At 52.1% G+C, this 23366-nt stretch overlaps 1 protein-coding gene across 3 annotated transcripts; it reads right to left on the bottom strand.

Moving 5' to 3' along the window:
• Positions 1-6863: 6863 nt before the first annotated feature.
• Positions 6864-23128, bottom strand: Slc4a1 (solute carrier family 4 member 1 (Diego blood group)). 3 transcript variants are annotated; one of them, XM_008767946.4, is made up of 20 exons: positions 22972-23128; positions 19204-19286; positions 18975-19095; positions 17945-18018; positions 17019-17199; positions 16799-16934; positions 16249-16372; positions 16061-16142; positions 15787-15968; positions 14960-15170; positions 14629-14835; positions 14291-14439; positions 13986-14180; positions 12523-12693; positions 12084-12173; positions 11417-11583; positions 10650-10903; positions 9553-9722; positions 9295-9468; positions 6864-8430 (listed from the first exon to the last, which is right to left on the bottom strand). In XM_008767946.4, exons 2-20 carry the CDS (start codon positions 19216-19218, stop codon positions 8350-8352), a joined length of 2784 nt encoding a protein of 927 aa, XP_008766168.1. In that variant the 5' UTR covers positions 19219-19286; positions 22972-23128; the 3' UTR covers positions 6864-8349. The 3 variants fall into 3 exon arrangements, with proteins under 3 accessions (XP_008766168.1, XP_063124497.1, NP_036783.2); XM_063268427.1 differs by having other exon boundaries at positions 14629-14838; positions 19204-19304; positions 22972-23115; NM_012651.2 differs by having other exon boundaries at positions 14629-14838; positions 22972-23112.
• Between the last annotated feature and the right edge of the window lie 238 nt (positions 23129-23366).

A 23366-nucleotide genomic window follows, 5' to 3' on the forward strand; every position in this document is an offset into this window, starting at 1 on the left:
GGAAGTCATATGTAGCTGGTCTTTGCTACTTTGTGGGGTCTTCTTTTTCCCACCCTAGCCTCTCGGGTTTCATCCCCTCACACTAGATCTGAGAGAAACAAGTGTCAGGGGGAGAGAGGGATTAGGAAAATTCCTGAATCTAATTTCTTTCCTTTTGATTCTTCTGTGACCACCCACTACTCTTTCAGGGCCCTAGCACTTATATACCCTCTGAAAAGTTCCCAGAATTCCAGACATCGCACAATCATAGAAATTATCTGCAGCTGGCAAAGCCATGCTTCTGCCAGAGCCCGAGGAGAATGATGGTCAGGTGCTGCCAACAGCCCAGAGCAGCCCCGCATCCCTACACCTGGGACTAAATTGAAAGCAGGGGTTGGGGATTTAGCTCAGTGGTAGAGCGCTTGCCTAGCATGCGCAAGGCCCTGAGTTCGGTCCCCAGCTCTGGGGGAAAAAAAAAAAAATGAAAGCAAACTCTTACTAAAGTATTTCTGTGGCTTTTTAAGAAGCCTAAATTCCACATTTCTCACTACAGTCATCTATCAAATATCCTGCATATCAGATACTTTCATAACAATATCATTACAATTCATAACAGCAGTAAAGTTTACATTATGACTCATAACATTAGAAAAATAATAAAGTAGCAAGAAGAACAATGTTATGGTTGAGGGTCATCACAACACAAGGAGCTATATTAAAGGGTCATGACCTTAAGAAGGTTGAGAACCACTGGTCTAATTGGCAGAGAAGACTAAAGAATTTATTTAGTGAGGCCCTGTCTCAAAGCGATGATGTTGTTGTTGATGATGATGATAAGGAGGAGGAGGAGGAGGAGAGGCAAGGGCAGGGGGAGGAGAGGTAAGGGGAAGGGGAGGAGAGGGAGGAGGAGAAAAATAGGAGGGCATTCCTCAAGGTCACGAACTACAGATTTTCTTGTGGGAGAGGAGTATGCAGAGTCTGGGGGTGGGGGGATAGGAGAGTTGGGGGTGGGTGGGAATGTTAACTCCATTGGCTGCTGACAGAGCAATAGGACTGGTTTTAAAGTTGAGCTGAATGAGAAGACCTGACGGCCAGACGGAGTGGCACAAGTCTGAAAGACAGCCTGTGAGACACACAAACCTGTGATCCCAGTACTCTGGAGTCTGAGACTGGAGGGGTACTGTGGTTGAGAGGCCAATCTGAGGGTACAAAGTGAGAACCGGCTCAAACCACCAAACAGAAGCCATGCTTAGGAGTGCTGTTCAGTGGGAGAGCACTCTGGAGGCCCTTGGTTAGATCCCCAGCTCAGCTTCAGAGAACAAAACCACACAGGAGTGTTCGTAAGCACTTGTGTGCTACGCCAGACACTCCAGATACATTGTGTCACTGTGACCCTCCCTGGCCCCGTGAGGTGAAGCTTATTACCTCTCCTTTGCAGAGGCATTAGCTGAGCTCAGAGAGAGGCTGTGTGTTCCAGCTCCCATTGAGTCTCCAGGCACAGGACAAGATTGCGCCTGCCTGCTCTGACTGGGACGTCCTCGTTATTATGCCTTGACAACCTGCCTGGTGGTCCACTTTCCTGATGTGGGCTGATTCTCTGTAATCTACTAACTGCTGTTTCTGAGCCTCAGGTCTCTTTCAGATTCTTTGCTTCCGTAGCTAGCTCTGTATAAAGCAGCTTTAGGCCAAGAGCTTTTTTCAAGTGTTATTTGGCACCGTTATCCCCTTCCCAGGTGGAGTTATTTTGTGCTCCTGCCTCATTACTACAGCTCGTTCACATTGAGGCAGTGTTTATGAATGGCCTGAGAGGGTCAGCGGAATTGAGAACCAAGGTAATGGGCTGGGAACAGCTCAGGCGTAGAGCATTTGTCTGGCATGGACAAGGGCCTGAGCCCTATCCTCAGCACTGCAAAATAAACCACACAGGAGAGCTAAGGTATGTAAGGAGGTGAGACTCTGAGGGATGGGTCTGTGGTCAAGAGCACTGGCTACTCTTCTAGAAGACGGGGTTTGGTCCCCAGTGTTTTTGTCTGGCTGCTCACAACTGCCTGTGATTCCAGTTCAACGGGATCTGACAACCTCTGGCAGCTTCCATGAGCTTCTGTACACACATATGCACACAGACACATCCATAGGCAAAAAATAAGAATACAATCTTTAATTAAAAAAAAAGGAAAAGAGTGAGTCATGTTGGTGCACACCCTTTAATCTCAGCACTCGTGAAGCAGAGGCAGATCTCTGTGAGTTCCAGGACAGCCAGGGCTACAGAGAAACCCTGTCAAGAAAGACAAAAGAATGAGGTGATAACGTGTCTTAGGGGGAGGCAGTCCACGTACATGAATTTTTTTTTTAACCTTTTTTTTTTTTTTCCTCCAGAGCTGGGGACCGAACCCAGGGCCTTGTGCTTCCTAGGCAAGCGCTCTACCACTGAGCTAAATCCCCAACCCCGAATTTTTTTTTTTAAAAAAAAGCTTGCTTTAATTAAATTATCTGCTTTAATTAGTGTGGCTTCTCCACCAGGAGCAGCACCCATGGCTTCCACCTGTACACTGTGCACACTCGCACCCACACCAACACACACGACTGGACAAGCACACACAGACAAGGAAAAAAAATAAAGGAAAGAAATAAAGGAAAATGGCATCGATTGATTTTTCTGAGAAAGGGAATGGGTGGGTGGGGCAGGGTAGGGCAGGTATGTGGGAGAGGCAGGAAATGAGAGTCCACAGGCCCTTAGGGCTGTAGCAGCCTGAGTCAGTCTCAGGTGTCTAGTGGCTTTCTAGATTTCCCAGGGCTGGCTAGATGGCTCGGTGGGTAAAGGTGATTGCCACCAAGCCTGAGGACCTGAGTTCAATGCCCAGAAACCACAGAGCTAACTCCCATGGGCTGCTCATGGACTTCCACTTGTTCTCGAACCTGCAGACCACGATGGCCCTTGCTCAATGACTGCTCTGCCCTCAGTTCTGGCCACAATAAATACACGGGATATTGTTTTTGAGATGGTGTCTCACTCTGTAAGCCAGTCTGGCCTTGAACTCAGAGATCTGACTGCTTCTGTCTTTTGAATGAACAAGAAGGGCTGGAGAGATGGCTCATCGGCTAAGAGGACAGGGTTCAATCCCCGGCATTCACATGGCAACTCACAGATGTCTATAAGATCTGAAACCCTCACTGACATATACGTGCAGGCAAAACACCGACACACATACATACATACATACATACATACATACATACTTACATACATACATGGAAGAAAAATATTTTCAGGGGTTAGGGATTTAGCTCAGTGGTAGAGCACTTGCCTAGCAAGCGCAAGGCCCTGGGTTCGGTCCTCAGCTCTGAAAAAAAAAAAAAAAAAGATTTTCAGCTGAGCGTGGTGACTCATATCTTTAATCTCAGCAATTAGGAGGCAGCAGCAAGCAGATCTCTGTGAGTTCAAGGCCAGGCTGATAGACAAAAGGAGCCCAGGACAACCAGGACTACACAATCTGTCTTGAAAAACAAACACCCCAAAAAGGTTTTCTAATATCAGATCATGTGTGAGGTTCGAGGCAGAAAGGAGACTAGACTGGCTGTGACCCAGCATCTTCCAGTCTGGTAACACACTCCATTTACAAACACCCCATCCACTTTGAAGAACGATGGGTAAGAACCATAAATCCCCAGGATGCTCACTGAGACGCCACACTCCCACCCTCCTGTAGTTTTCCCTTATTTAAAAAAGTTAAATGTTGGGCTGGAGAGGTGGCTCAGCGATTAAGAGCACTGACTGCTTTTCCTAAAGGTCCTGAGTTCAATTCCCAGCAACCACACGATGGCTCACAACCATCTGTAATGGGACCTGATGCCCTCTTTGGGTGTGTCTGAGGACAGCAACTGTGTACTCAAACCTCATATCCATAAAATAAATACATAAATCTTTTTTTTTTGGTTCTTTTTTTTTTCTTTTTTTTTTTTTCGGAGCTGGGGACCGAACCCAGGGCCTTGTGCTTCCTAGGTAAGCGCTCTACCACTGAGCTAAATCCCCAGCCCCCCATAAATCTTAAAAGGTAAACGTTTCGGGCTGGAGAGATGGCTCAGTGGTTAAGAGCACTGACTGCTCTAACAGAGGTCCTGAGTTCAATTCCCAGCATCTACACGGTGGCTCACAACCATCTGCAACAGGGATCTGGTGCCTTCTTCTGGTGTGTCTGAAGATGGCAACAGTGTACTCATATAAATACATACATACACACATACATACATACATACATCTTTTTTTTTTTTTTCAGAGCTGGGGACCGAACCCAGGGCCTTGCGCTTGCTAGGCAAGCACTCTACCACTGAGCTAAATCCCCAACCCCATACATACATCTTTAAAAAAAAAAAAAAAAAGGGAAATGTTTCCTCTGGGTCAGACCCACGAATAACCAGGAATCTGGCTGCAAAGTAGGGACGGACTTGCCAGTTGTGGGGCTTGAATCCAATCCTGTGAGAAGTGGTGTGGGTCTCAGCCTCCCTCACCCCCAATGTTAGTCTCACAAGAGAGACTAAAAGTTGGAGAGAGTGATGTTAATCCCACAGATGGGAGGAGAAAGACCACTGGCCCGAATCATCACGGCCAAATTAATTAAAGCAGATAATTTAATTAAAGCAAGCTCTTTTATTCACCTCCTTGGACTGCCTCCCCTAAGGTGAAGCTTGAGAGTCAACTCAGGGACAGGGGCTTCCCGAATGGGGCATTTGGTGGGCAAAATAAGTAACGTTACAGGAGCAGAGCATAAGTTAGTCCCTCCTCAAGCAAAGATGTGGTTGCCAGGTGGGCAGAGCGGAGTGGTCACTGGCAGCCCAATAACCTTTTGAAGCAAAGGTAGGGTTGCAAAGTGGTTATAAACAACTTTCTGAAACAAAGGCATGATCTCCATTCCTGGAGCAGGCAGAACAGAACCATGGGAAAGGTTCTGGTCAAGGTTGCGGGTGGGGCATAGCCCAATCCTTGAGAACTAGAACCATGAAAAGGAGCCTACTTTGTCTTTACCATGACGGCTTTTAAGCCTAAAATGGAGGCAGGCTGGTTCTTCCAGTGGCTAGGTGGGGTAGTGCACACCTTTAATCCCTGCACTTGGGAGACAGGCAGGTGGATCTCTGTGTGTGGTGTTGTATAAAAAGAAAGAAGGGGTATGTTTGTGGAGGCGAGGTATGGTGCGGGGCAGGGGGTTGGGTGTGGAGGAGAAGGGGGTGCCCATGCTGAGGCATCCCTTCCCCCTGAGGTACAAGCCACACAACGGTATAGTATTGTATAGTATAGTATAGTATAGTATAGTATAGTATAGTATAGAGTTTATTTAGGGCATGGGGAGGGGAGTTGAGTGGGGGAGGACAGAGAGAGAGAGAGAGAGAGAGAGAGAGAGAGGAGGAGACCGACCTTGAACATGGGGGTGGGGGTGGGGGGGTGGGGGGTGGGGAGAGGAATGGGGAGAGAAAGGACAGTAGGGGAAGAGAGGAAAAGAGCAAAAGAAGAGAGAGAGGAGGGGGTAAAAGCAGTCCCTTTTATAGTGAGGCAGGCATACCTGGCTGTTGCCAGGTAACTGGGGCAGAACCTAGAAGAAATGCTAACACTGACTCTGAGGCCAGACTGAACTATAAAGCAAGTTCCAGAAACAGCCAGGTTTGCTACACAGAGAAACCTGTTTCAAACAAACATACAAATTGGAGAGGGCTGTTCCCAAACCATGACAAAAAAAAATGTGAAAGCCAGTCGTGGTGAGACTCATCTATCTAGGATCCCAGTGTTCAGAAGCAGTGGGAACCGGAAGTTCAAGGCCAGCTTGGACGATAAGAGACCCAATCTCAAAAGCTAAATGTAGGTGGGCGTAAAGTTTGAAAGGCAGGAACTTCTCCAAGTCAAGGCAGCAGTTGTTTCTTAAATCTGGTTGGCTCCTCCCTGAGGAGTGTGGAAGGATGTATAAGAATAGGCCCAGCGGGAAATCCAGGCCCTGAGAGCTGCTGGTAGCCTAGGGCTGCACAGTGGCGCTCCTGTGAAAGGGGCTGGGAACAGGCTGGGCCTCAGACCTCTCCAGGCCTGTCTCAGTCTCAGAGACTAGCTGTGGGGGTGAAGATAATATAAGCCCGGGGGCAGGCCTAATCCTGTGATGATTGTGCAGCTGTAGCGAATGGGAAGCAGGCCTTGAGACAGCTCTCCTTCCGGCCCAGTTAGCACCCAGGCCTTTTGTTCCAGCCTGGGAGACGGGTCAGCTCAGGGTAGTCAGGTCGTAGATATAGACCCAGGGAAAGAAGTGGAGATGCTGACCTCTGTCTGAAGGCTCGGGAATGTGAGGAAAGTCTATGTTGGGTCTTCCTTTCCCGGGGTGGGTAACACCCTGGCCTAAGAGTACCTTTAGAACTGCAGGAAGCAGCTGGGGTGGGGGCAGCGACTTGAAAAGGGATCAGAGTGAGGGTAAATGGAAGGCTGGTTAAGAGAGGCTGGTCTGAGGTAAGAGAGGAAGAGAGGCTGCTCTCATGAATGGCATCCTGAAAGCTGACTTCCTCTCTTGGCCTTGGTGTCTGTCTGAGATTGCTTTCAAAGGCTCCAGGATCTAGGATGCAGAGCTGGTGGCTTTAAAGAGATTTGGGGAGGGGCTGGGCCGGAGCTAAGAGTGCAGAGGGTCAGGTCTCTTGACAACTCCTTCCCCTACCCCTGCAGTACTCAGCAGGGGAAGGTTGTATAGAATTTGACTTCATCACCCACCCTAGGGGAACTGGCAGGCCTCATGCATAGACTCAGGACCATGCGCCCCCTCCCATGGTCACAGCCCTACATGGGTTCCCCCTAATACCATCATGTCCACCTGGACTGGTTAAGACCCCCCCCCCCCAGGAAAGGACTTCAAGCAAGGCACCCCTTTAACACAGACACATTTATTGGCAAAACCTATTCCCAAGCACGGCGGTGGGGAAGGGCGCTGGAGAGTGGGCAGCAGGATCCCCACTCTCTTTGGTAATGTTCAAGGAGTAGGAAAGGCAGGAGAGGATAGGGGTGTGCCCAGCGGCGTGGTCACATCAGCAACTCCCCACAAGGAAGGCTGTGTGCTCTGCAAATGCTTTTCTTATACGGTGTCAGTCAATCCTTCCAACTCCCTACAAGGTAGGTGCATCCTTGTCCCTATTTCTATGATGAGGGAACAAGAGTCTGTGGTGAGGCAGTCCTGGGAGGCAAACATGGGCTCTCAAATCCCCCCCCCCAGCATCTTCCACTGGAAGCCCCCTGCTGCCTGATCACTCAGATCTTCTGTTTCTTCTCTCAAGTTCTGGTTCTTTCAACTTTTTTTTTTTTTAAAAAAAATATATTGCTTTGTCAAAAATAAAAATAGTTGTTTATCCATATTTTGAACAAGCTACTGTCTCCTACTCCAATGGGTCAAAACTTGGGTTTCGCTCCCCCAAGACTCAGTTTAGCTGGGGTTGGACACAGCAAGTCTCTCATGAGGGCTGAGTGTGTGGGCAAAACCAAGGCACGGAAGAAGCACTCAGAAAATACACAGTTAATAAATTACAACCCTCCCATCCTCCCGCTATCCCCATCCATGTCCAGAGCAGACTTATGTATTGGCCTCACCCCGCAAAAGAAGCTTGAACCAGCCCCTCTGTGTCCACTAGGTCTAGGGCCTTTAGTAGATGGCTATGGAATGTATGAATGAATGAATGAATGAATGAATGAATGAATGAACACCTGGTGAGAGAGAGCAAGTACTTAGGAATACGAGCCTCAGTCCCTCACCTGTATCTTACTCTCATCAGAATATCTCTCTAGATGCAGAGAAGGGAGACTTGGGGTGGGGGTGGGACAGAAAATGGAAGACATTAGGGGTATTTCTGGGCATGACTGGGAAGACGGAGGACAGAGCTGTAGCCTCCAGGTCAGGAGGCTCAGGTCCCTGCTGTGTGGCCCCGGGTGGGGGGGAGGGGGCTGTGTGATCTGGGCAGGCTCTGAGAACAATGAAGACTGTAATAGTTCTTAGACATTTGCTCTTGGTCCTCAGCAGCCGGTAACATGGGTATTATTACCAATGCATACATTCTATAGAGTAGGGGGCAGAGGCCAGAGAGGTCAAGGGACTTACTTAAGGCCACACAGCCAGCAGGAACTTGAAAAGTGTCTCCCCTTTGCTATTTATAACTATGCCACATGGGACCCGTACAGTCGCAAGAGACTGTGACCCCAATTCCCTGATATAACTTCTGGTCGTCTCCAGCCAGAAAATCCCGTATACCTTATGTAGAGAGTTTCCTAGACAACCTCTCCTTCCCCACCCACAGCCATGACATGCCCATGAATGGTCTTCCCAGGAGGGTGGGAAAGTGGAGTGGTTGGGGGCCTGGGCCTGCCCCTCACACAGGCATGGGCACTTCGTCATACTCATCCAGCCCTTCCGCCTCGTCAAAGGTCACTTTGGCATCATCACCATCCAGCTGGAGGGGTGGGAGGGAAGAAGAGTGAGAGACCAGGACAGGATGAGCCCCCCCCCCTTTTTTTTTCTTTCCTTTTTTTCGGAGCTGGGGACCGAACCCAGGGCCTTGCGCTTGCTAGGCAAGTGCTCTACCACTGAGCTAAATCCCCAACCCCAGGATGAGCCCTTTTGGGACTTAAGAGGTGCCTCTAGAGGTAAGAACCAGCCTAGATAAACCCCGTGCTGTCCCTAGAGCACAGGGTTGGTCGAGGTGAGTGGTTGGTTTATGAAGAGGAGGTGGGAAGGAGTTCTGGTGAGGAGAGCCTGCAAAAGGTCAGCGGGGGCTCCCCTCACCATGGCAGCCCCACACCGAATGCACCGAATAACTCGGCCGATGATACAACTAATGGCCCAGCAGCTCGGGTAGGACATGCCCTCTATGCCGTGGAAGGCTTTCAGCCTGTCATGATTCCTCACTGCACTGGGGAGGGAAATGAGGTCGCTTGCTCCAGATCATATGCTAGGACACAGCAGACCAAGACGGACACAAAGGACCTGGATTTTTTTTTTCCTTCTTCTTAAGAAGGGGTCTTATGTAAATTCAGGCTGGCTTTGAACCACGTGGCCAAGGATGACCTAGAATTTCTTATTCCCTCACCTCTACCTCCCTAGCGCTGGGATTATAAGCATGCACCTCTATATACAATCTATGGGGTGCTGGGAATTGAACCCAGGATCCTGTGCACTGGAAGCAAGCATTCTACCAACTGAACTACATCTATTCCTAAACCCACGCCTACCCGCCTCACTTGGACATCTCCCCAGCTCCGAGACACTCGATTCCTATTACGGGTCCTTCTCCCATCCGGGGCCCCCTACTACTCACACACTGGAGTTCTAGCTCTCTGAAGATGAGCGGCAGGAGGAGACGACGCAGGGGCACGGTGAGGATGAGGACAAAGGGCAGGGCCAGCGAGGCTGGCGTGGACTTCACCACCCACAGCACAGCCAGGCAGATGATCTGGATGCCCGTGAAGAGGTGCATACGCCAGGTCTTCACCTGTGGGGAAGCCGAGGTCAGTGTCTGCCCTGTTCTGACCCCACCCTTACCCCACCCTAGCTGGACAGCTACAGAGCCAAGTACCCTCTTGACAAAGGGCACATCTGGGTGGTACTTGGGTGGCTTGAACAGGAGCAAGATGCGGTCAAAGAGCTGGATGCCACTGAGGGATGTGATCCCCATGTACAGGAAGATGCCAAACAGTACGGCCAGGGGGATGCGGGACAGGATGGGTTCCATGAGAATGGACAGTCCTGTGAGGAGGGACACACTCTTAGTTCGGGTCACCCAGGGATCAGCACCAATGGGGCTTCGCTCCTACTTGGGACCAAGCTTGAGACCACAAATGCCATGTGACCCTTTCCTGCAGTATCCTTTTATAGGCTTGGAGAGGAAATAACCTCGAAGGCTATCTTCCCAAGGAGTCCAACTTCTCCCTGCTTTATATCCACTCCCTGAACCTAGTTAGGGCAGTCACAGTGCTCAGAGGAACCTGCCTTTCTCCTCACCCCATTATCCTTTATGGAAAGGAAGAGAAGCAGAGAGAAGGAAGGAGGGGGAGACTTTAGATTGCTCCATCAGTGACTATAACCCTGCTCACGCAGCTGGACTCAGCTTCTTGAGAACCCTACAGAACCCAGGGATGCTCTACCACCCCTCAGACCAAGGCATGCTATCACCCTTAGAACAACTGACCTGGAAGAGAATCTCAGAGATTTAACAAATCCTCTAACTGTGCAGATAGAGAAACCGAGGCCCGGAGGCTAGGAATGGTACCCAGCCAGAAGCAGGGCAGGGCAAACACCACAGTTTCTTACATTCCTCTTAGCTAAGCAGGCGGGAGGTAGGCTCTGACTTGTACAGAGAGCAGCAGTGCAGCCCTCCCGCCCTGCACAAATGTCTATCACAGTGTCCCAGGGCCCTGTGCTTCCTCACTTCTGCTAGATCCCCTCCTGGGAGGAATTAGTGTTAGGAAAGCTTGAGCAACTGGTGTACAGGGACCAGGACGGAGTATATATAGATGGGATGGGAGCCTCTTTCGCCAACCCCAAGGGGAAGAATCAAAGTTAGATAGGGGAGATAGCAGAGGTAGGATCTCCGAGTGGGAAGAACCCCCATCCCAAGAACGAGGGCCAGAAAGGAGTGGAGCAGGACGGAGGGGCATGGCTAGCCCCACTTACCCACGAGCACAGAGACCAGGAGCCCACTGATCCGCTGTTCCTTGACCTCTTGGATCTGGGCTGCAGCCCCTGGACCACTGGCCTTCCCCATGACTGTGAGGGCGTTGGCATGGGTAACAGAACGCACAGTGGTGGCGCTGAGCCAAGGCATCCCAAAGAGGGCGGCCACCCCGCCCATGCCAACAACCAGCAGCAAGTCCAGGTGGAAGCCGGAGCCCTTGATCATCTTCCGCTCAGGTTTACTGACAATCAGCCTGAGGGTGGAGGGAAGCCAGGTGAGCTGGGCCCTCCCCTCAGGCTCTTCTTTCTTTCCTCACACTGGTCCCTCTGGGTCCATTTTTGCTTTCTGTTCCCATTTTCCTCGGAGGGCTCCCTCCCTCTGGCCGTTTGAGAATTCAGACTCTGAGGGATAGAAGTCTCCAGAACACCCTCAGGCATTTTTGCCTAAATCCTGGAACTTCAGCTTCAAGGAGCCTTGACTGTTCAGCACCCCTCACCCCACTCCACCCCAACCCCATTGTTCAGGCCCCTCCCACCATCCAGCCGTGAAGCCCATAGCTCCCTGCTTACATGGTCTTCAAATGATGCCACCCCAGGGGCCACAAAACTCAGACCCTCCTCTGACCCTCTATCACTCCCATCTGCTCCCAGACAGCCAAGGGCCAGTCTCCTCCTGGCCCAGAGCCTGCTTCCCTCCCTCCCTCCAGCCGCCCCACCCCCCACCCCACCCCATCCCACCCCCGCCAAACCTCTCTCCTTGCTCTTACGTGGTGATCTGAGACTCAAGGAATATAAGGATGAAGACAAGCAGAGCGGGTAGAACAGAAGCAAACATCATCCACTTGGGGAAATGGTTATACAGACCCAGGGGATGGATGACCCAGCCCCGGGCGGAGGAGTTGGACACTTTAAGGCCATCAGGCACCGAGAGTTTCTGTGAGAAGAGACAGATGGTGAGAACCTGGGACCAAATGGCTCGGGAGACATGGGGTCAGGGAAGCCAGGGGTCCTAGGGCAGGGAATTTGGGTCAAAGTGCTCAAGGACCTGCTACTTCGGACATTTGCTTTGCTCCTACCTACTTCTCTAAGTCCCCTGTATGTGTCCTCTCATTCCTGACGTTGTAGGCAAACAAGCAAGATCAGAGAGGTTGTATAGCTTGCCCCACGTTGCACGCCTATCTGGTGGCTGAGCTGAGGTTTACCTGAATCTGCCTAGCTCAATGCACACCCTACAGCCCTGGGGTAAAGAGATAAAAAGAGCAAGGTGGTCCAGGCTCTTGCTTGAGTGGAGGGGCCTTGAGAGAATATTGGAAGACCAAGGATGGGGAAAGAGTTCTAGCTGGCTTCTAGTTAGGAAAAGCCATTCTGGCAGGGTACGAGGAGAGGAAGGAAGTGAAGGCTATGGCAGGATGTCAGAGAAGGAGGAGGACTCACCTGCGTGTAGGTGTTCTTGATGAAGGTATCCACCAGGACCATTATCAGGATGGAGATGGGGACCCCAAAGTCCCCAATGACTCTGCGTAGCTGTAAGCAGACAAAACCAGTTGTACCCATGTTCCTCCTCCCACTCGCCTCCCTCCCTATCTTACATTTACCGGGGGCTCTGAGAGGTCCATCAAGGACCAATGACTGACATTACTCCAGCTATTTCTGCCTTCCTTCTTCCTCTGACTCCTCCCAGCCTGGCCCTACCCTTCTCCCTCTCCCAAGAGCTGTCTATCCCTGGTTCCCTGCTAGATCCTGGTGCTGAGCTGAGATGGTTCTGTAGGTTTGTATACAACATGGTCCTTGGAAATGGGAACTGGGGTAGGAAGGGGAGTAGAGGGTCCTGGAGAAGCTAGGGTTGGTGAAGGTAAGGGTAGGGTGTACTGACCTTGCCGGGGAAGTAGGTGCTGTTCTTGAACTTTCGTAGCATCATGGCAAGTAGGAAGGTACCAACCATAAGCACAAGGGAGAGGAGGGCTGTGTTGGGCACGGGGCCCTGAGGTTTGGGCTTCATCACAACAGGGGCATAGCTCTCTTGTAGCGGGTAGTCCTGGAAAATCTGTAACCGACAAAACACTGTGTTCCCTCCCAAGCCTCGGCTTGAGCTAGACAGCATCAGAGAAGTTGACTGGGCACTATCAACCTGCTGTTTGTACATCCATCTATCCATACGTACTCCCAAACATCCATCTACCCATCTACTGCCCATACAACCATCACCATCACCCGTCCAGTCCACCTTCTTTCTCATCTGACTTATTAACCTGCTTGGCTTGTTTGTTTGTTTGTTTGTTTGTTTGTTTGTTTTTAGGACCAAGATCAAGTTAGCTCGTGTGGGAAGTGTCCGAGAGGCAGTGAGACTGCACGCGCAGGTATATGCTTCCAGACGTTGTGTGGAAGGTGAGAATTCTGGAGACAGCAGTAAGTAATAAGGTTTATAAAAAGGGCTTAAGGAGTTGGTGACAGGGACAGCATTTACCCAGCATGCAAGAAGCTTGAACCCCAGCACAATAAATAAGGAAATAAGTAAAATCTCCTTAAAAGATCTACAGAAGGGTTGGGGATTTAGCTCAGTGGTAGAGTGCTTGCCTAGCAAGCCCAAGGCCCTGGGTTCGGTGCCCAGCTCCAAAAAAAAGAAAAAAAAAAAAGATCTACAGAAGATAAAAGAGCCCGTCAGTCAACAGAGTCAGGACACGCACAGGTCACCCTTCTTTCATACACAGTGCAGATGTGGAGGTGGGAGGAGCTCTTGGGGGGAGGAGGCAAGCTATGGAGGCAGAGGCCCTATGGGGTTCTGGAGGGGAAATGCAGAAAAGGAAAGACCTAGGGTTGGGGGCTGGAGTGATGGCTCAGAGGTTAAGAGCACTGACTGCTCTTCCAGAGGTCCTGAGTTCAATTCCCAGCAACCACATGGTGGCTCACAACCATCTGTAATGGGATCTGATGCCCTCTTCTGGTGTGTCTGAAGACAGTGACAGTGTGCTCACATAAAGTAAAAAGAAAGAAAGAAAAGGCCCAGGGCTTCCAAGCATCTCCTCCCTCTCTGCGCATGACTTCCTGGCCATCCCACAGAGAGTGCCCACTAGTCACGTGATGTGTGGTCATAAATATGAAAAAGCGTAGATAGAGGTGACCTCCCTTATACAGTCAGGACATGAGCACTGAGTCTCAAGCGGTCCCAAGAAACCCAACTGCAGAATCCTAGATGAACGCCAACACATACGTGTGCCCACATTCAGAACCGCGCACACAGGTGGTGGAAACATGGCCACAGTCACGCTCTACAGACACGTAGCACACTCTCGCAGACATGCGATGATGCATGAGTGTTAGCATCCTCTCTGGCCCCACCTTGATCAGCTTAGAGAAAGTCTCATAGATGAAGATGAGGGAGATGAGGAAGGAGAAGATCTCCTGAGTGTAGCGGGAGATGTATTGGACCAGGAAGCTGCCTTCAAAGGCCACCACCAACACCACCAGCAGGATAAGCCAGAAGCCGATCCACGCGCGGCCCACGATGTACTCCAGGTTATTGCTTTCACAGAACTGCAGTCGTGGTGAGACAAATGCAGGATTAGTGACTTCGTGGACACCAGGCAGGTGCGCTAGGGTAAACTACAGGGTTGGGGGTCAGAGCGGGGCTGAGACAATGTTACCGAGTAGAAGGCTTCTTCAAACACCAGCAGGGGTCCTGAGAAGCCGAGCACAAGCAGGGGCTGTGCCCCCAGGAGAGCAAAGAGAATTCCTTGCACTGCTGTGGAGATGAGCAGCTCTGACACCCCCATCAGGTTCCGGGTCTTTTCTCCTGTGGGGAAAAAAGCCATACAAGGATCAAGAGAGAGATTATTTTCCGGGAGCGAGAGTAAGTTATGGGGTATCGAGGTACCAGTACAGAGCATCAGATTGGGTCAGAGGTGAGGAGACAGAGGTCAGAGGGTTAGAGGTGAATGTTCCGGGGATGGGGGAAGGGAGGAGAACAGTAATTGTCACTGACCCAGGAGACCGCCGAAGGTGACCGCAGGTGACAAGGCAGCAAAGTAGATGAAGATGACAGCAGCCAGCACCTGGGGACTGAGCGCATCGGTGATGTCACTCAGGTAGTAAGGATACCGGCGCCGGATATCACGGATCAGGCCTCCAAAGATCCGGCCGGTGCGCCTTAGAGGGTCGTCTTCGTCACCGGGGCCCTCCTTTCCCCCGTCTGCTGTAGAGGATAGGAAAAGGGTCAGAGGGGCTTACCCACACGGACAAATGTCTGAGAGGAAGGAAGCAGTGCATTGCGGGTCCAGGGGCCCGTGGGGGACCGGGAAACCTTGTCTGTGTACCTAATGCCTCGTACAAGTTGGGGTCTGGCTTGGCAGGTCTGGGCAAGTACCGCTTCCTAAGCAACTCCTTCTGCACGGGCACCAGGTTGAGCAGAGCTTTCTCTGAAGGGGCCTCTGTGGGCGGCAGCACCAGGCTACAGTCCAGAAAGCTATCCAGGGAGCTCAGCAGCTCCCCTCGGCTCTGCGCCAGGGAGGCGGTAACGCGGAACACCTACGGACAGGAGAAAGGTCAGAACACTTAAGACTGTAGCCAAAAGGTCCCAGGGGAGCAGGGCAGCCTAGTGGTACCTGCCTGTAGTCTTAGCACTGAGGAGATAGGAGGACAGCCTTAAGTTTGAGGCTATCCTGGGCTACGTAGAGAGTTCCAGGTCACCCAGAGGTACATGCTAAGACTTTATCTAAAAATCTTGAAGGTGGGGTGTAGTTGGGGGAGACCTGGACATGTGTAACTAGGGACCAACCACCAAAACCAGGGCTGTCGTTATAAAGTCTGGTTCTTTCTGTTTCCTCTGCCCTCTAAGGACCAGCTTTGGGAAAACAGGCACCCTGGGTTGGGTAAAAGGAGCTAAAGTGTCCCTGGTGGGCTAGGCCTACCACACAGCAGATTGGGCCAGGTAGAACCAGGTCAGAGTGGACCAGGCTGGACCAGCCAGTCCAATCTAAGCTAGGGTAAGACTGGACTGGCCAGGAACAGGTGGAATTCAACCCAATGGATCCAAATAGTGAGTTTAAAGCAGTCAGTGCAGGAGGGGGGCCCAAGGGGGGGTCTGACCTCTTCTGCCCTCCCACAAGCTCCCTGGCAAACCAGCCACATGGCCCCTGCTCACTCTTTCTGTCATGAGAGTTGCTGCAGCCCTGCCCAGCTGGGTGTAGTCGATGTGCGGAGCCTCAGGTCCGAGAAGAACTAGAAGGAAGCTCACAGGCTCCGGCAACACCAGGTCCTCCAGCGGCACAGCTTCCTTCAGTCTCACGAAGCCCAGCACAGGCTTCACCAGGAAACTAGCCCGGCCTGTGAGAGACACCAGGTAGTTTATGAATCCAAGAGAGGTGGCTACCCAGGGCCGAAGTAGAATGCACGTGCGGTGGGCAGGGGGCTCTTACCCACTAGCACCAATGTGGTTTCTGAATTGGGGGGGATCTTCAGAATCCCAGATGGCGAGGGTTCTTCTGAGCCCCCCTCTGCCTGTGGAAAGGAAGGTGAGTCTCACATCACAGTAAACCTAGGAGACCCGAGCCTCTAGCATTTCTTCTCCCAATCCTTCTCACCTCCAACCTTATCCTAACCTCACCTGTGCACAGTACAGCTTGGTCTCCAGCGATGGCTGGTGAGGAAGAAGAGGTTCAGAAGGGGCCCCAGAGCGGGTCAGGACGGCAGGCTTCACTCCCTCCAGATCCTTTAGGTCCTCAGCGTGGCTGTGGAGCACACAAGGGACAGGAGCCAAGTCAGCTGTTTCCCATGAAAGAGAAACTGGCCGGAGGGGACAAAGGAGAGCACTAAGTGGGACTTCAGTGACTAAGCTAGAGAGACCCGGGAGAAGGGAAATCAGTCTCCTCTCAAAGGACAATGTGGATGGAAGACAGGTGGCCCCTGTCTAGGATGCTTAGGTGGGAGAAAGGAAAAAGGATAGAAGATCTGGAAGTGTGAACCTGAAGTCCCTGGCTCCATTTGGGGATGTCAGACAGCTATGGGAACTGGGAACTCTGGTGGAGGAAGGGTAGTTCTCTTGCCTGATGGGTGGGGTCCACTTGGAGCTGAGGGAGGGTAGGGAGACCTTGGGGCAGGGGAACTAGGGAGGGAACCATAGGATGTGAGGCCCAGGTCCTGGCAGGCAAAAGCACCTGCGTTTGAGTAGCAGAGCCCGGAGCAGCTCATCTCGGTCTTGAGGCCGAATTTGATCCTCATAGATGAAACTGTCTAGAAGTTTATTGGCCACCCCAGCCAGGGATGTCTCTGCCAGATCCAGAAGGAAGGTGCCTGTGGGCAGTGAAGTGGTGAGCTGAGTAGCTGCCCCAGAAAGCCACCCGTGCGGCAGCCACAGGGTTGTCCAGGAGGACTCACCTTTTGAGAAGACCTTCTGCAGTTCTAGAAGGCTCCAGAAGGTGAGGTAAGAGAGATGTGGACGACCCCACACACCATCCTCTCGAAGGTTTTCCTCCAGCCCTATCCAGTGTGCCGCCTCCACCCACTGTAGTTCCTGGTTCCTCTGGTCCATCATCAGTTCCTGCAGCTCTACATAGACCTGAGGCCCGTGGCCCGAGTTAGTCCCTCAAGCCGTGGGCAAGCCCGTGGGAGCCTGGATCCTGAGGCACTCAGCTCTAAGCTAGGTTTGGAAAAGGCCCTGGGCTCTGGAAGGCTCAGGGCAGACATCCTGCTCAGAGAGTGGGGAGATATGCAGGTTCCTGTGGGTCTGGCCCGCTCCCCTGACTCTATCCACCCTCCTCAGCAGACAGTTATCAGTGTTTCAGAAGAGGCATGGACCTCTGGACCATGAGGGGCCTTGAGCAGCCACTTGGCCAGAAAACTGGGGCCTGGTTACTAAGGCTGAAAGGACTTGGGAAGCCATTGGATCAATCTCCCATCTCCAAGACTATTGAGGGACATGGGACTCTGGGCCAGGTGGATTCTCTTGGTGTCTCAGCTCAGGGACCCAATCCCCTAACTAGCTGGGAAGTCTGGTGGGGACTTGGATCTTGGGAGAGGGGAGTGCGTACTTGATTCTCTATGTGCCTAGAGAGTATATAGCTCAGCCAGGCCTGAAGGCCCTGGCTTAGTCCTCAGCAGAATCTGTCTGGCAAACTCAGCAAGGGCCTGTTTCTCCGTTAGTGAGCATGCCCCTTTTCTTCCACTGATGTCCTAGAATGTCCCCTCTCTCTGCTGGTCTGTGTGTGGGCCTCTCCTCCAGCTTGAGTCTCTCTTTATCTCTTCCTATGTTACAAAATTAATCTCAGGGCAGCTCGGGAAAGAGGCTGGATCGGAGTCCTCACCTGACTGGAGCTTGGGTGCGATGTGGAGGTACTGGTGGGGATGTAGTCTGTGGCTGTTTGCTCTGTGGGAAGAGCTGAAAACCCAAGAGCCAATTAGTATCACCTGGGATGTGGCCCTCTGCTCAGGCCCTACCGTACTACTTTCAGGGAGCCTCAGGAAGCCAGACCCACTCCTTCCACATCCCCTGGGCTGGGACCTCTTCCCAGTTCCACAGCCGTGCCTATTCTGGGCCTAACATGAGTCTGCTGCCACTCTCCACGTGAATTTTACTGGTGAACCTGGAATTTATTGTGGTGATCTGAGCCCCCAGCCAGACCCCTCCTCTGAGATGAGGAGAGAGAGCCCCAAGTCACAGTGTTCGAAACCATTCTAGCATCCCTCCTTTCCCTGCTGTATCTCCTCTCTTCTCCCCACCCGCTTAGCCAAGCCGCCAGCCTCTTACCATACACCAGTCAGATGGGGTGAGTCCCTTATATCCCGCAACCCCAACCCCTCCTTCCCCAAGGGGACCTCTTACCTTCAAATCTAATCACTAACACTTAAGCCCTGTTGACAGTAAACAGGTCCCCACCTCAGGCTCCCCATCTAAGACCTTGGGCAGGCCAAGGAAGGTGGTATGGACTCCTGGGGTCTCTGCTTCAGGGGTCCCCACAGCTTTCTCTCCTTTCTCTGCATCTTCAGCCGTCTAGACTGAATGACGTTCAGCCAACAGGCCTACTGCTTGGCCTCAATACTGATATGGGACAGACAGGCTAACAGCTGGGTCTGTGCCCTTGTCCCAGACATACCTGACTGCCCTGTCACATGTGAAAGGGACCCAGCCTCCTTCCCCTCTCCCGCCCCCCAATCACCTCCTGTGATCATTTCAAACAAAACACTGTTTATCCTTCAATCAGCCAAGATTGTGGGGAGAACTGGCCCCAGGGCTGGGACCGGAGCTGTGGAGAGGGGAAGGCCTGGGTCCCTTCTGTCCCTATGGGGACCCAGCAGCTCTTCTGGCGGAGGCAGGAGGCCTGGGGTGGGTCTCACCTTCTGACTCCTGCATTTCTGTCACAGGGATGTCTAGGTCTCTGTATGCTATCTGTTCTATTACATGTTCCAGTTCCTCTTCACTGTCACGGTCTGGGATCTCCAGCACTTTCTCGTGGTCCTGTGGGGAAAGGTTGGATTAAGTGGCTTCCCAAGTATCCTAAGGAGAAGCCCAGGGTGGCACCCAGAGCCTGAGGCAGGAGCCCTGCATGGATCAGGGGACACTTACCTGCATGTCCCCCATGATGCTGTCCTCGGTGTCCAGTTGTCCTCTGCTCTCTGAGCCCCCAGCATAACCTGCACCTCAGGTCCCTGGAAGAGAGGTGCAGGCTGAATGAAGGACAGTCATGTTATCTACCTCAGTTGGCCTCCTGTTGCTTCTGGGTCCCCCTAAAGGAGCTGACTTTTAGAGCCAGAAGGGCCCTGGGGATGTGAGGTGGATCAGATGGAGGCAGTGGCCATGGAGGAAGAAACAGAGTTTGTAGGCGGATAGGCAGGGGCTGAGGGGCAGGAGACATCAGCGTGGCTGAGTTTTCCTTAGTATGTTTGGGGTGAGTGGTCAATGGCGTCTAACTCCATTCTTTATCCTCCAGGCCTTAACTAACTTCTCTTCCTGAGCCCCGAAGGCTCAGTCAACTACCAGGGCAGGACATGGCTCCCCCTGAGAGTCTCCATAACACACTCTCTTCTCCTAGAAATGGCTGCTTCTGCCTGGGCAACAGCCTGCAGGGTCCTTGGGAGTGGATCGCAGACCCTGAAGAACTTGGGCCTGTGTTCTCCTCTCCATTCCATCCCTACCTCTCTGGCTTGCTTTCTCCTTGCTCTGTTGGCTTCTGCCCAGTTCCTAGAACTCACCAAGACCTTGCGGACTCCAGGGCCTTTGCAGGTTCAGTGTCTCCTCCTGGGCACACCTTCTGTCAACAGGTCAGCCCTTCTCCCACCTCAGTTCCAATATCACCCTTTCACAGGCCCTCCTTAACCACCCTGGCAGTGGCTGACCTAGTCCAGCATGGTTCCTTTTCTTTTTTTTTATTTTGAAGATTTATCCATTTATTATATATAAATACACTGTAGCTGTCTTCAGACACACCAGAAGAAGGCATCAGATCCCATTACAGATGGTTGTGAGCCACCGTGTGGTTGCTGGGAATTGAACTCAGGACCTCTGGAAGAGCAGTCAGTGCTCTTAACCGCTGAGCCATCCCTCCAGCCCCCAGCATGTTTTCCTAATTGATTTGTGTGCAGTTGTCAGACATGTCCTTTGGAAAGGAAGACACTTGGATGTAAGTCCCTGCACATTTCGGTCCTCATAGGGTCCCCACACCGAGCAGTCATCCTGACTTTACATCACAAACTTGAAATGACCAAGATCCATTTGGAGCCCACAAAACCTCAGCCTTCATTTCCCCAAGACAAAGGTGTATCCATGCTAGGATGTGTAGACCACTCATCTAGTGCTCCAGTCTGGATGTGGAGGGGCTGACTTTGCCCTGTCATTGCTACATGGAACCTTGGGGTGACAAGCTTTGGGTAGGGTCATCAAACTTGGCTGAGTGCGACAGACTGAACTGAGCTGAGCATGTCCTTATTCTTTTTTTTTTTTAAGATTTATTCATTTATTATATATAAGTACACTGTAGCTGTCTTCAGGCACACCAGAAGAGGGCATCAGGTCTCTCTACAGATGGTTGTGAGCCACCATGTGGTTGCTGGGAATTGAACTCATGACCTCTGGAAGAGCAGCCGGGTGCTCTTAACCGCTGAGCCATCTCTCCAGCCCGCATGTCCTTATTCTTAAGGTGACTTAAGTGGCTCCTACGTGGATGGAATTTAGGAGTTTACTTGTGCTGGATACTGCAGAGAGGAAAAATAGGACACAGGTACAGGACACGGTGGGCGTAGCATGGGTCTCAAGACCTAGGTAAAAAGGACCAGCCTAGGCATGGGGAGTAGACGAGGACAGAGGTGGAGGTGAGGAGGACAGAGGAGCAGGGACCCGAGAGTGGAAGGCAGGGGACAAGACACAGAGAGCAGAAGACAAAGGACAGAGGAGAGGAGGCCAAGGCTAGGGGATGGTCAGAGGCAGAGGGATAGGTGACAGACAGAGGCGTGGACGAAGAACCGCACAGTCATGCGAGGGGCCATGTAAAAATCTAGAGCAGAAGATACATTTGGAGAGACCCATACAGAGAGTCCTGGGGTTTTGAGAGGGGGAGACACCGTCAAGTCCTTGGGAGTGACAAGTGATAGTCACAGCTATGTTTCTGAGTCTGAGGATGGGACAATCCTCTTGGGCTTTGCCCTTGGCAGCCCTGGGTGTCATTCATTTTTCCCCGTCTCTGCTCTCTGTCTTCCTTTCCCAAAGGTTCCCACCCAGTTCCTTTACCCTATCTTTATTTTTTCTTCTTTCCTCCTCTGGACCCGTTCACAATGCTTTCTGACTGGGCCTCAGCTCTTGAGGTCCCAAATCCCACTGTGGGGCTGGGACTGGTACCTTGAGTCTTCTGAGGGACAGTATGGTGTACCCAGGAATCCAGAGTCCTTGGCTGCGTCCCTGACTGGGACCCATGACCTTGGGAAGCTCTCAGGGGTTCAACTCTGTCACCCGTCTGTCAGATGACAACCCCTGGGAACTCAGTCAGAGAGTAAAATGATCAGAAGGGACCTGGAGTCCAGCTGAGCCTTGGAGGGTGCTCCAGGCCCAGGTTGTTGCCTGCTGGTCCTGAACTCTAGCTCTGCCCCACTCTGCCTGGGACTGATAAGAGCCCAGACCCCTGAGACTTCAGTGCTCTGAATTGGAAACACCCCAAACACCTGGAGGGCCAGCTGCCAGCCAGAACAGATAAGGGGTGAGTGGGCCATCTGGAGCCCAGGAGGTGGAGCTCAGCTGGAAAGACACAGCGGGGAAGGGGGACAGATGACAGAGACAGCTCCCTGGTGGCACAATACTACCTTTTTGCCATCAACCCATCACCTCACAAGCAGCTGTGGTACCCCCTCTCTCCCAGTCCCCAGACCACTGAAGCCAGTAAATGTCATTGGTGACATTTGACAAAGCCAAGATTCAGAAGAGTTCCCTACTTCAGGGGTGCCGGATGGATCAGAGGCAGGATTAAACCTCTGGCTTACAACTCCACAAACCTCTCTACCCACTGCACTGAACTACCTCCCAGAGAAGAAAATAGTTCTTAGCTGATTGGGAGTTAGAAGTTCAGACATGGCCTCTGCAGTCAGACTCCCTGTGTTTATTTAATCCTGACCCTCTCCTTTTACTAAGTTTGTGGGCTAAGGAAGGGGATGGAATACCTAAGCCTCAGGGTTTTGTTTTTTTTTTCCATCTGTAAAATAGAATGGTTCCTACATGATAGACCCACTGTGCAGATGAAGTTCAGGCAGAGAACACATGGCCGGTGCCTGGCATATAGTCTGTCATCATGCATGCCTGCTACTGAAGACCAGATCAGTCAGGCTTGGGATCTTCATCCTTCCCCAGTAGAATTAGCCCGAGTTACATGATCAACCCTCAGTAGACTTGCACTTCTCTTTTCCCTTCCAATGGTCTACAGGCTTGGGGACATTGCAAGCCCCCAAGTAAACCCCTAGAAATGTCTCACAGAGGAATCAATGTCGGCTGACATATGGTCTCCCAGGTGAGAGGCAGGGTAGCCTCTGGATGCCCCACGTCTTGAAGAAATGAGGCCCAAGCCCATGGGGCTCATGGGGCTAGGAGATAGAGAGTAGGTGGGACCTACACCCAGTGGAAGGGCTCAACTTTCCTCCCAACATACACTCCAGCTATACACACCTCGTCTGTGAGAACTGCCCCCTCATCCTGCCACAGGTGCACCGAGGGACGACACGCACATGGACACAACACCATCCCACCCTCCTGGAGGTCAGAGATCATACCCCTCGGACACAGATTTAGGCTGACCACCTTCATAAACCCTCAGACAGATGCCAAAGGACCACCCAGCCACCCCCTTGCCCTGCCCACCTGCTCAGGAATCTCGGGGGTCCTTTGTGAAGTCCCGCCTGCTGCCGCCGGTGCCCTCTGAGACTGGCCGAGCTCCCAACTGCTCTAACAGCACCGGCAGGTGCCCTGGGGGAGGCTCCCAAACCCCTGACTCATGCCCTTGCCTCCTAATCTGCCCGTCCCACAGCCGGGAGCCCCTTCCCACCCCACCCCCTTGGCCCGCTCCGACCGGGTGCCCCATAAACAGAGTTATCTCTCACCCACATCTGGACAGCTGTGCATCAGGCCCACCCCACCCAACCTGGCCAGTCCCTGAGACCTTTGGGCCTTTCTGGCCCTAGAGAGTCCTCTGGCTCTGCCTCTGTGGACTGAGGCTTGACTACTGAGTTCTTAGAATTTCCAGATCTCTGGCAGGA

This window comes from Rattus norvegicus, chromosome 10 (assembly GCF_036323735.1).
Source record: "Rattus norvegicus strain BN/NHsdMcwi chromosome 10, GRCr8, whole genome shotgun sequence".
In the NCBI taxonomy this organism is placed as follows: Eukaryota; Metazoa; Chordata; class Mammalia; order Rodentia; family Muridae; genus Rattus; species Rattus norvegicus.